We start from the raw sequence: 13,258 nt of genomic DNA on the forward strand, positions 1-13,258 counted from the left end.
CAAATTTCCCAGGGCAAAAGCATGAGCAATAGAATGAAATAGCCAGCTTTTTCTAAAGTTCGTTTTTTTTTTTTGCTCTACTGCGCATGTGCACCCGCGAGCTGAAAGAACAAACAGGAAGAGCATCCCTCCGTGGTGCTATTTCTGAAATAATTAAGTTTATCTCTCTCTCAGCATCTGTTTCTCTTCATTCTCTCTTCATGCAGCAGTTGGGTGTCAGATGAATGATCCAATCAATCTTATAGGGGGGCTCCTTTTACCTAGAAGATGCATTAGAGTTCACGCTATTAACATCACAAGACATCATGTCTCTCTACATGCATAATTTGTGCAGTTATTTTGTTAGATTTTGTTTGTACTGGCATTAGTTATTTGCGTGAGCTCTACTTCATCTGCTAGAAAAGGAAGCCCTATAATATATATTGGATCTAATTGTCAATGAATATCTGGCACCCAACTGCTGCATGAAAACAGAATGAAGAGAAACAGATGCTGAGAGAGGAATAGTAAAGACGAACTTGATTATTTCAGAAACAATGCAGAATTTTTAATTGATTGTATTTAGAATGTTTCTTATTTCAGTATGAGTAAGCTTACATTAAATTTTAATTTTTAAGTTAGTTCCACTTTAAGGATAAGTAACCCCATTGAAAAACAATCACTGTTTAGTCTGTATTAATACAGAAGGCTGCTGTACCACTTTTATATGATCCATGCAAAGTCACAACTTGGGATCCACAACTGACAGATATACCAGTCAGAAAACAGAATAACCCAGAGAGAATCCCTGGTTTTAACTGTTCCTGGAAAAGTTCTTCCCTAGAAAAACCGACCAAATGCAACAAGAATTTCACTGATCTTATAATCGAAAACAAGTTGTTAGTGTCAGCTTGCTTTCATTCTCTAACCCACAGTAATGTAAACAGGATGCTCAAAACACAAATCACATTGTTATAACCATATAATACTAGTTGAAAAAATGAATTAGAGTTGACCAAAATAAAATGCTTGATCTACTTACTCATGAACTTCACCAGGAAAGATGTGAGCTCTTCAGTATTAATAGCGTTGGCATCTTTATCCCTGCAGGCAAACATATATCCATGATAATGAGTCACAGTAATAGTTTATTCTTCCATTTTTACCAACATTACTGACTAGAAGTTGGAAAAGTTTGTCCAACAGCATCTGATCAGACCATGCCCTACAGTTCAAACAAATTGTGGCATGTTCCTTGCAGTTCACTTCTAATTATTCTTTGGCAGTCTTCCATGTTTAAGATCTACCCACATATTCTTTTTTAATTTATTTTTATTGTCTTTTTTGCTTTACATATTACCAACTTATTTTTTAAAAAAAATAACAACACAGTTATGGTGTATCAAGTTCAAGGCACGTATTATACAGTAATTCAGATTCTACTCTGTAAGCCTTTGCATTTAATCACAAATGCCAAGACACCTGAGATGCTAAAATTCAAACCAATAAAGTAATTTAATAGCCATCTATTTGTATTCTGTTTTTCCTTGTTTATTGAGGGGGCGGTTAAGGGGTGGGGGGATTTGAGATCTGCTGGAGTGCCACACCTTGAGATTCCACAGAAAGAAGATGCTCTGATATCCAGGATGACCACATCTTATACATGTTTTTGGACATCCTCTCTGCAAATATAACAGTTGCTAGAGAGGGACAGTGCTGTTAAACATTTGCATACCCACAGATTTTTAAGTGATGTTTAAGTTTCTTTTTTCTCGAGATAATGTTTTCTTCCAGATCTTGCCTTGACTTCCAAAGTTCCCCTTAAAGGAGAACTAAACCCCCCCCAATAAAAAAAGCCCCATTCACTCGACAAGTAGAAACTTTTACACGTCACAATTAGTATTCTCTCCTTGTTTCTGTGTTTTAAAGCTTGTCAAATAAAATTAAACAAATATGTTGTTTTTAACACATGGATTCCCTGGTCAGGGGTGCCTAAACTTTTGCTTTCAATCGTATATGTAAAAAATATGTATTAGAAACTGTTCTAGTAAGTCACTGGAATGTTAAAATCAGCAATCACACAGAAATAAATGGTGGATACAAATTAAAGGATCAAAAGGTGATAGCCCCAATAGCCTTAGTGTCTCAGACATGTAATTACATGGCCCTATAAAGCCATTCCTACAAGTCAGTCCTACAAAGTCTGGTTAGCATCACTAGCATAAAAGAACCTGCATAAGAAATATAAGGCCAGTTTGTTATGTTAGATATGTCTTTCATGGAGGCTCATTGTTACATATACTGAATAGCTTTAAGACACGGCATTCACAGAATCAGACTGAAACTCATATCTAATAGTAACGTTTAAGATAAATGTATTAAATGTAAGCACAAATCAATAGCACAGAAAGTCTGTGGATTTTACACTAAATCCATTATTTTGAAGGCCATCATATATAACTACACATGTAATGTGACATTAAGGACTGCTCCAGATCAACACTGCACAGTGATAGCAACAGAAATTTAGATTTATTTGTTTAATTAAAAAATGAACATGTTCAAAATCCCATGCACCAATTTGACACTCTTCTGTTTTGAATGTAAAGTTCATTTGCAAATGGTATAGTTCGAGTTTGTAATAAAAGTTGGCACTTGTATTAACCACAGAATTACTAGGATACAGGAAGAAGTGTTTTGTATTTTTTTATAAATATTCCAGACTGACACAAATATATGAATACAAATTATCCCTGGTTCTACATGGGTCTGTGACATTATGAATGTGTTTTCTTAAAAGGCAAAAGTGAAAGGAAAAAAAAAAAGGCAAAAGTGAAAGGAATTTATTCTATTAGAATAAAGTGAAAATACTATAAGTGAAATTTACAAGATTTCCACAAGATGGTGCTGTTACCATTTCAAATTAAACTGCTATTCAGACACTCCCTTCCTTCGCATTTCATTATTACTATATTCATTTGTAAAGTGCCATCATATTTCACAGTTATGTACTAAAGGGTATTATAACAATTGACAGATGGTAAAGATCCTGACAATAAGGGCTTAAAGGATCCTCTTGCCTTCTTGCTTACACCAGTTTGCAGTTAAAGGGGAAGTAAAGTCTAAAATAGAATAAGGCTAGAAATGCTGTATTTTGTATACTAAACATAAACATGAACGTAGTGCACCACAAGCCTAATCAAACAAAAGATTTCTGCTTTCAAACTTGGCCACAGGGGGTCACCATCTTGTAACTATCTTAAACATTTTTGCAAGACCAAGACTGTCCACATGCTCAATTTGGTCTGGGCTACTTATGGATCATCATAAATTATCAAACCAGCACAAGTCAAATAACATCTGCCAGAAGCCAAAACATAATCAGAATATACAGACTGCACTGGGTCCTGTGTTGTCATGTAATCTAATGTGGATTTTATAGTTTTTGTACCGTTTAATACAAACTTTCTCCAACTCTGCAGAATCAGTGGCTGCAGCAAAATAATCCTCTAAATAGTATCCCAGTTTATCTGTTTAAACACAAATACTCACCCACTTTCTATTAATTCTTATGAATTTTTGGAAGCGTATTTATCAAATAGTGAACTCTAATTTTTACCCATTGATAAACCGGCCCCTTAAAGTAGATTCTAAAATGTAATAACCCAGGTACATTTTTTACCATATACAGGTTTCGTTTACACAAGAATTTACAGTTTTTCAGGACCATCTTTTATAACTATTTACAAATACAGTTTACTTATTTAGATTTTTTCTATAAATATGCATCCAGTGTGGATTTTATATAAAGCTTTAAAGGAATGACTGGACACTCAGGATTGTATAAGCAATCTACCTTTCTACTGCAAAATATGCATTGTGCAGGGCTATGCTGAAATATGTGCAGCTCCACATTAGGCTTAATGGTATAATATGTACTAATAACTAATAATGTACTTCTCTATTTCCGCCTTCATCACATTTTTTTTTAACTTTTTCTGGAAAATGTCCATGGGGTTATGTTGTAACCTCCTATATGTATTTACTTCTCCCAGTAATTTGTTGCATTCAACTTTATATTTATCTATATCCATAATTACAGTTCCCCCTCCCTTATCTGCTGGTTTGATCACTATTGTTTCATTCTTTACAAGTTCCTTCAATGCTGATCTTTCTCCCTTTGTTATTTGTTCCTAAGTTTGCCAAATCTCTTAGAATTAATTTTTCATATGTCTCTATCGCTTTTCCCTTTTCCTGGGACGGTATGAACGTTGACGTCTTTCTAACTGTTTTCACCTTTCAATCCTGTTGCTCATAGTTTTTTAATATGGCATTATTATTTATGAAATATTTTTTAAGTTTTACATTTCAAGAACTTGGCAGAATAAAGAGTGACTACCTGCTTTTGGAAGAAGTGCTAAAGGCGAAATGCGTCAAGCGGTGACGAGGAAGAGCAGAAGTGTACTGTTGGAGAGCGGAGACATGCACAGTTAACGCTGGAGAGACGCAAGAGAGACTTATAAATGCTGCGAAACTGCCCCTTGATTTTAATGTGGATTTTACATGCGGATTTGTACTAATACATTTGTAAGTGCAATTTTACATCTTTAATAAAGATAGTAAACGCTTCTACACATGTCACTCTTTACTACCCACAAAGAAAAAAAAGAAATGTTGAGAGTAGCGACGGAACATTCCATACTTGATACATGCCATTATTCATTTGTTGTCTGTGAGTATAATAGACCAACAGAACCACCGCGGGTATTAATTATGCCCTATTCTCTCTAATTCTCACATCTAATCACAACGTTTGATGTGTTATTTTTCACCCTCATTAATCACTTTAGCAAAAGGTTACTATTGGGGTGCATTGAGTTAAAGGAGAACTAACCCCTTCGGGGCTTAAATACCTCCCCTGTGTTGCCCCTCCTCCCTGGCCTACCTCCTCCCCCCGGGCAAATGCCCCTAAGTTGCTACTTACCCCTCGGCGCAGGTCCTGTCCATGGAGTTCACAGGCGCCATCTTCTCCCGTGCGTTCTTCTTCCTGGATTGCCCGGCATTTGGCGGCGCATGCGCAGTAGGAGGCATTTGCCGGGTAAAGCTCTACTGCACATGTGCCTTAAGTCACAAAGTTTTCCGATTTCTTTTTTTGGAAAATGTGACTTTCGGCGCATGCGCAGTACAGCTGAACCGGCAAATGCCTCCTACTGCACATGCGCCACCAAACCGGGCAATCCAGGAAGAAGACCGCACGGGAGAAGAAGGCGCCTGTGAACTCCGTGGACAGGACCTGCGCCGAGGGATAAGTAGCAACTTAGGGGCATTTGCCCGGGGGGGGGGGTAGGCCAGGAGGGAGGAGGGGGCAACACAGGGGAGGAGGGAGGGATTTTAGCGCTGAATGGGGTTGACTTCTCCTTTAAGCAGTTGCTGAACACATGTTTGGTTGCAAACTAAATAAGAATACTACACTAAATCAATTTCTGGGGTTTTTTCCTCTCAAAAATATCCATTTTTGAGGTATACAGCAATTTAATTTGGAATATATCATTTTTGGAGGTGGAAGAGAGCCTGACAAATTGCTGGACTGGAGACACACTGTGTTTGGGATTCACCTTGTGTAAAAACATATATCTGTATGTGTCTAGGTGAATACATATTACTAAAGCCCATTTCAAAGAATACATACACGTAACACACTTAATTAAACAGAATGTTCTATACTACACCTGAGCACAACTTCAATTTCCTCAGCCTCCAGCACAGGTCCAGTCAATGGCTGAATAATGACTGAATCTCCAGTATTCACTCTGATACTTTTCTGAGCCATTTCAGAGAGGCCAGCTTTTCCTGCAGGCAAACCTGAGACAGGCCAAGCAGTGCAAACCTACAGATAAGAAAACTCTTTCAGCGCAATAAATAAACATAAAAAGCAACACAAACAAAATTAAATATATCTTTATAAAAATGTTTGAGAGAACCATTCGGCACAGAAGGAAGCTAGACAGATTCTAACAGCATTTCCATATGTTTTGCCGACTGCTCTTAACTAAAATGGACTTGTTCATTTCTGCCAAATAAACAGACTTAGTACAACACAGTTTCTTAGTTGCAGACAGCTGTTTTAAAGACAGGTTCTCTGTACTACTGCTTCACTACTTTAAAACAAATCTGCAAATATATATGAATGCTGCCACTGGCATGTTGGTCCAGTTACTCTTTGTAAATGAATATTTGCCTACTGTTGTACAGCACAAAGGGGGTTATGTAATAAAAGGCAGCAGTAACCCATCAGCAGGTAGGATTACTGGTCACCTGTTTAAAAGCAAACATTTCCAGGGCAAACTTAGTGCCTTTTATTATATATGGGGGAAAGTATCTTAATTACCATTTGAAACTTTCAGACCTCTATGAACAAATACAAGAAAAGCCTCTGTTTGTACTACAAGCTATGGCATACAAATTAACTACTAAATTGGAAATCCTAAACCTATAAGATTATTGTGTGGCGTTTTATTCACCACTTTTCTAGTGGATATTGTTTTTTTTTATATTAATTTCTTGAACAGATTATTAGTTTGTATTGCAAACTGAAATGTAACATCAGCTTAGTCCCAAAGGAATATTTTAACATGATTTACTATTTGGAGTGCATGATATCGAAATCTAAAACCTCTTCTAATTTTCAAGCTTTTGTTTCCTCTTCAAAGGATTAATCCTCTTTAATGCTGCATACCTCTTGTCTCCCAACTGTGCTTGTAAGCAAAACAGGGCGCCCAATGCACACATCCAGTGACTTCATGGTGTTCAGCCCAAGTTGTACCAAGGAATATCTGTAAGCCTTCGGAACCTTGTCTTCAGCTAGGAAGAGAGGAGAAGCCATTTGTCAGTTGCGTCACATTTTTAGAAAAGATTTACACGTATGCCACAAAATGTATGTGTTCTTTTTTTATTTATTTTTAATGTAATTTATTTATTTATTTTTATTGATTTTAACATCTCAAATGAAACATATACAGGTAGTATATAATGACTAAAGAAACAGACTATTGGGGAAAGTAAGTACAGTGGAAATAAGGTCTATGAGGTTAGAACCTAGTCCTCCCAGGTTTATTTAGCTGTTAGGAAACCATCAACAATGTTTTATCAAACTGGCTACTTTAGAAATAATTGATTGGCTTTATTAAAATGTCTTTTTGTGTTATATATTAAAATGCCTTTTTGTGTTATATATTAAAATGCCTTTTTGTGTTATATATTAAAATGCCTTTTTGTGTTATATGCTTGTTACATTTGAATGATGAATACATTTACAAAGAATAAATGGATAAAGAAGCGCTAACCATATCTTATGTTGGAATTGTAGTAGTAACACCTGGCCACAAGATGGGGGTGCTGCCTCAAGTGACTTTATATGGAAAGATGAGCTGGTGGCTTTATAAAGTTTTTCACCCTGGTTGTCTGTAATTTGCACAGACAACCAAGGTGAAAATTTGATCATGTAGTGCTATGAATCTCTGGATAAACCTATGTACATTTAGGGGCAAATTCATCAAGGGTCGAATATCGAGGGTTAATTAACCCTCGATATTCGACTGGGGAATAAAAATCCTTCGACTTCGATATTCGCAAAACGATTCGAAGGATTTTAATCCAACAATCGAAGGATTATCCTTCGACCAAAAAAACTTAGCCAAGCCTATGGTGACATTCCCCATAGGCTAACATTGGGTTCAGTAGCTTTTAGGTGGCGAACTAGGGGGTCGAAGTTTTTTCTTAAAGAGACAGTACTTCGACTATCGAATGGTCGAATAGTCGAACGATTTTTTGTTCGAATCCTTCGATTCGAAGTCGTAGTCGAAGGTCGAAGTAGCTCATACGATGGTCGAAGTAGCCCAAAAAACACTTCGAAATTCGAAGTTTTTTTACTTCGAATCCTTCACTCGAAGTTAATGAATTGGCCCCTAAATCAGAAAAAGCATCTCCAGCGGATCTTTTGTGAGACAAAACTACTTGGAGGAGGCAATTCTAGCCGACTGGAAAAGAGCCTCATAGCCTATGTTTTGTAGTAGTAAAATGTAGAGCATTGCTGTATGATGCTACAGCCAAAATGCTTCACTGTAAGTATTGACCAGCCATATAAAGAAATTAAAAGAACATTGGCCTTTATGAGAGCATGGCACAAAAAAAGGTAAAAAAGAACTAGGTATGTGAGTTTAACACAAAACATGAGAGACCCAGTTGCAATGTGGCCAATGTTAAAAAAAAGAAAATAATAAACAAATAACTTTAAAAGCACTGAACATGTTTAATAAATATATATTGGAAAGTTGTTTGAAATTATGCTTTCTTCTATTGGGCACATTTTTATTTTGGGGGTTGAATTGCCCTTTGAGTCTGCAGGTATGAATATGGGTGTAGGCGGCAGGGCAACTACACTCAAATTTTGCACCCAGACCAGTGGGGTCTAATCTATAGTCATGTTACTGCATATTTACTTAATTATAGCATCAAACTATTTGCAACTAAACTGAATGAGACCCACTTGTCCTCATGTGTCTCTTTGGACACCTCTTGCCAAATGAAACAATTAGTTAAATTAAATAAATATGTAGGTTGGCAAAGTGTGCACAAACATTACCATTCAATTGTAAATAGTGACGTATAGGAGGGCAGGATACGATTGAAGATACATAACAGAGAGAGAAATTCACATACTATTTGTGACCAAGACATACTGTATTTGACAAAAGGTGGTGCCCTGAAACTTTACATTTTTGCCCTTAATAAACAAGCAGGGGGTATCCCCACTTGGACTTGCCACATTTCGCCGGTATGTTTTTTTGCTTTGTATGTACAAAACTGAACGGTGCCGATCCCTTATGGTGTACTGCGCAGCGGGCACAAATAATAAGGAAAGGACAAGGTGTGCTGGTGAGTATTTTTGAAAATGATGGATTTGATGGATTATTTCTGTTGTTTACAACTCTTCTACTTCCTCATTATTGGTATACATGACATGTTTTATGGCCCATTTCTGGGAAAAACTATACAATAATATAAAGAAGTCACATAGGATTGCTCATCTGCTGGAAACTAAGCTAATGCCATTGAAGTCACTTTTTTTTATTAATTCAATTGCACTGCTTTTTTTTAACCTTTTTTTACCCATATACAGACCATGATATGGTGGTTCAGTGGGTAGCCTTGCAGTGCTTGGTCCTGAGTTAAATCCCAGCCAGGGCACTATCTGCAAGGAGTCTGTATGTTGTCCCTGTGTCTGCATGGGTTTCCTCTGGGTACTCCAGTTTCCTCCCACCTTCCAACAACATACAGCCTGAGAAATAGGACCTACTGTGAGTGAATGGGATAAAGATTGTAAGCTCCTGAATGATGTATACACTCTGTAACACGCTGCGTAAATGTGTTAGAGCTATATAAATAACAGGATATAAAATAAATACAACGGTGACCCTAGTTAACATCTGTTCTAAAAGACTGAAAAATCCCATTGTGTAACGACTGCATCATCCCTTGAATGTTGCCCTCTACTGATGGGTCTACTAATATCATCTTAACATTGGATTGGATTGGTTAGGCTGAAAAAGACAGAAATACTTGGCAATACAGGCATAGGATCCATTATCCGGAAAACGATTATCCAGAATGCTCTGAATTACAGCAAGACCATAACCCATAGACTCCATTTTCAAAATCAAAATCAGTAAATATTTCCCTTTTCTCTGTAATAATAACAGTACCATGTACTTTTCCCTAAATAAGGTATAATTAATCCTTATTGGAGTTAAAACAATGCTAGAGTTTGTTTAAATGCATGATATGTAGGTTTGGAATGTCGGTAAAGTAGAGTTTTTAAGTAGGTCAAGTATTTGTTTTTGCTTCAAATATTTGGTGAGTCAGTTTTCGGGGAAGCGGTAGATCCAGCTGCTCCAAGTCTCATCATATTTGGGCATTGATGTACTACTGAGCTCCAAAAGGTATTACATTCGCTTTATTTCCTCTATCTTATTCTGTAACTCCTTCATCATGGGTATGTTGGATTGTTTCCATTTCTGACAGAGCAATTTCCTGGCTGTTTACATGATTTTTTATTAGAAATGTATTAAAGAATGACCTCTTATCTTGAAAACCCCAGGTTCCAAGCATTCAGGATAATAGAGCCCATACCTGTATATGAAAGGAATACCAGCAACATGACCCTAAGCGGCTAATGTAGAGCATGACACCACAAAACAGAAACCTGTAACTTAGAATCAGAATGTTGAGGGAGGAATTAAAACATGTAAAATTATGTGTAACCCCAGAGCCGTGGAGCTGGAGTCATAGATTACCGGTAGGAAGTCATAGATTACCGGTAGGAAGTCGCCAAAAATGTTCAGCCTCTTAATAACTTTAAATATAAGCACTGTAAATAATTAATTCAGATTTAAGAGTTTCTATGAAGGAGGATATGGCAGGAGCAATTTTGTTTCAAAGAACAATATTTTAGTTAATTGTGGATTATATTTAACATCTATTCTACAGCTATATGCCAGGTTAATTAATATATAAATTGTTTTAGGTTTTCCAGTTGTTTACAGTATGTAGTCTAACTTTGATTTTGGTTTAGTAAAACCAAAGGATGTGGTTTATATTTTTGAACTTTGGCAGTGAAATAATGCCTTGTATGTTACTTAGCTTCTTTGAATCAACATGGAGATTAAATTTGGAACAGTGACAGTGTTTTAGAGTAATTTAATACAATATACTTTTAGCATGCATTGGTAAATCTGTCTCTCAACATCTATCAAACGAACACTTACAAGAGAAGACAATAATTATGTATGTTACAAACAAAGCCATTAAAAATATCACACCAGTGCAGTTTTCGGCAAATTGCAGCACCAACCCAGTGTCTTAGGTAAGCGATTATAATCACTAGTGGGGGCCTAATTTAAAATTTTCATTTGGGCATTGCAAATAAAAAATCAGGTATAAAAGTTGTTGCCTAAGTGTTTTTACCCATTACAGGGTTCTAAGTGGACTTTCAAAATCAGCAAAGTTTCACTGTTAGCCCTCTGACAAAACCAAGCTACAAACCCAGCAAACTATTACTGGTTCTCACAGAATTTCAGGTTACATGTTGCACAGCAGTAGATGGAGGACTTCAAACCCTAGACGCTCATAAAATGTGTTACAGGTATGGGACCTATTATCCAGAATAATTGGGACCTGGTGTTTTCCATACAGGGATCTTTCCTTAATTTGGATCTCCATATATTAAGTCCCCAAAATTATTTTAAACCTAAATGGAGTGTTTTGCCTCTAATAAGTATTAAAATCTTGGTTTGGATTAAGTACAAGGTACTATTTTATTATTACAGGGAAAAAGAAAATCAATGTTGAATTTCTTAAAGTCTAACTTCCTGTAATTTGGAGCTTTCTGGATAATGGGTTTGCAGAAAATAGATCCAATACCTGCGCTGATATACTAACAGCAATACCATGACATGAGAGATGCCTAATAATGTTCAGTGGATCAAATTGAAATTACAAACTTGTTTAAGAGGAGATTATTGCATACCAGTGCTAAACCATGTAAAATGAGATTTCTGTTAGTGTGACCCATACACACGTCTGATTTTAAAGGAATTTTGCTCCTGTGCCAAAGAATATTTGGTAACATACATAAATGATGTATTACAAGAGATCATGAATACCTTTGCAATATACTAGATCTGTTTATTGAATATTTGCAATGTATATGTGTGTTGTATCCTGGTAACTTTATAACCTCAGACCCAGGTCTACTGTGCTTATCAATCAAATAAAGGGTCAGGAAAAATATCTAATGGCCTATAAAGCATGACATGGAAAGTGCAAGTAAAAATGCTTTTTACAAGAAACCAATACACTTTCATATAAATTAAGTAATCTCAGTTCCCAATATATGTTACAAAAATGCTCTGTCATACAGAAACAGAGTGCATATAATCAACAGCAAATACAATTCATATATAATCTTAGGAGCCCTAGAAAAGGAACTTGCACTGAAACAAATCTAAAATAGGTCTGACCAAACACTTGGATTGGTTACTTGGATTTGTCTGGCTCTGCAAACAAGCCCTTGACTGGCTCCATACATATTTCATTAGACTTTTGAATTAGTCAAATGAATTAATTTCAATTAAAGGAAAGATTTTCAAATAAAAACATCACCGTTTTATTTAATCATGGCAAATACTGCAATAGCCCTTTTTAACCTCACTGAGGTATCATACTACTAAAACAGAAGTCGGGTATTTTAGGGAGAAGCAGAAGAATTGCATAATCCTTCTCATACCTTATTCAAATATAAATTCCTTTTTGTCCCTTGGTCTGCAATAATCTCGCAGAAATATCAGCTGCTTAATTCTTCCAACTAGAAGAGCTGTACAAAATTACAAATCGTCATGATTGAAAAAGGGCTTTGTCCCCTTTTAAAAGGAAATGAAAACGCACACTCAATCTGTTCAACAAGATAATATATTTTATTAATATTCCAACAGTAAAATTATGATGACAGATTTTCCCGTTTAAACTCTCCATGGGACTATTCACAAAGCCAGAGTTTCGGGAATCACTGAGCAATATATTATGTATGTTATAAAATAATCTTTCACACAGGAGCGAGTTGTATTAAGAAACAGTTGTCTTTCATTTTTATACAGCTTTAAAACATCAGTTATCAATGCACATTGCAAGGAGAGCCTGTTGGGTCACTATCACTGTGTTGTTCAGTTTTTGAGAATGACTGTAATCTGAAGATAGGGCCCCATATAAAATATTTTCAATATAACTTTTTCCATAGGGCTATTCTACTATGCAGGAATGTTATGTTAGGAAAATTCTGAACTTCCAAAGTTATGCATGGCTAGTCTAAGGGCAAGGTCACACATGGCGTTTTTATATTGCGTTTTTAAAAACGTACAACCGAGCGTAAATACACACAAAATGAAGACCTGTTGAAAATAATGGAATAGGCACTATAGCAATTTCCACAGGGCGCTTGCGAGCCAACATCTGCCACAAGACACCAGTATTCGCGTTTCTTTAGCAGAAACGCCAATACGCCAAATAAAAGGTCATATTATTGAAATCTATGGGATCTGCAGGCTTGGAAATACACTTGGCAATAAGCTGCGTATTTTCAACATGGCAGCCAAACTCTCACGAGTTGGATTTACGTGTTTTCCACTTGGCTTTTTTTTTTTTCACAAAAGTTTACTAAAATTCTTCT

General features: G+C 36.2%; 1 protein-coding gene across 1 annotated transcript in view; it reads right to left on the minus strand.

The window, feature by feature from the left end:
• The window catches only part of spata5.L (spermatogenesis associated 5 L homeolog), a 220,976-nt gene that overhangs the window by 206,714 nt on the left and 1,004 nt on the right, over positions 1–13,258 (minus strand). The window contains exons 2-4 of the mRNA XM_018251175.2: positions 6,716–6,840; positions 5,709–5,866; positions 1,022–1,083 (exon numbers count right to left, since the gene is read on the minus strand). Of these exons, the coding sequence (XP_018106664.1) occupies positions 1,022–1,083; positions 5,709–5,866; positions 6,716–6,840 (345 nt within the window). The remainder of the gene's footprint in view (positions 1–1,021; positions 1,084–5,708; positions 5,867–6,715; positions 6,841–13,258) is intronic.

This window comes from Xenopus laevis, chromosome 1L (genome assembly GCF_017654675.1).
Source record: "Xenopus laevis strain J_2021 chromosome 1L, Xenopus_laevis_v10.1, whole genome shotgun sequence".
In the NCBI taxonomy this organism is placed as follows: Eukaryota; Metazoa; Chordata; class Amphibia; order Anura; family Pipidae; genus Xenopus; species Xenopus laevis.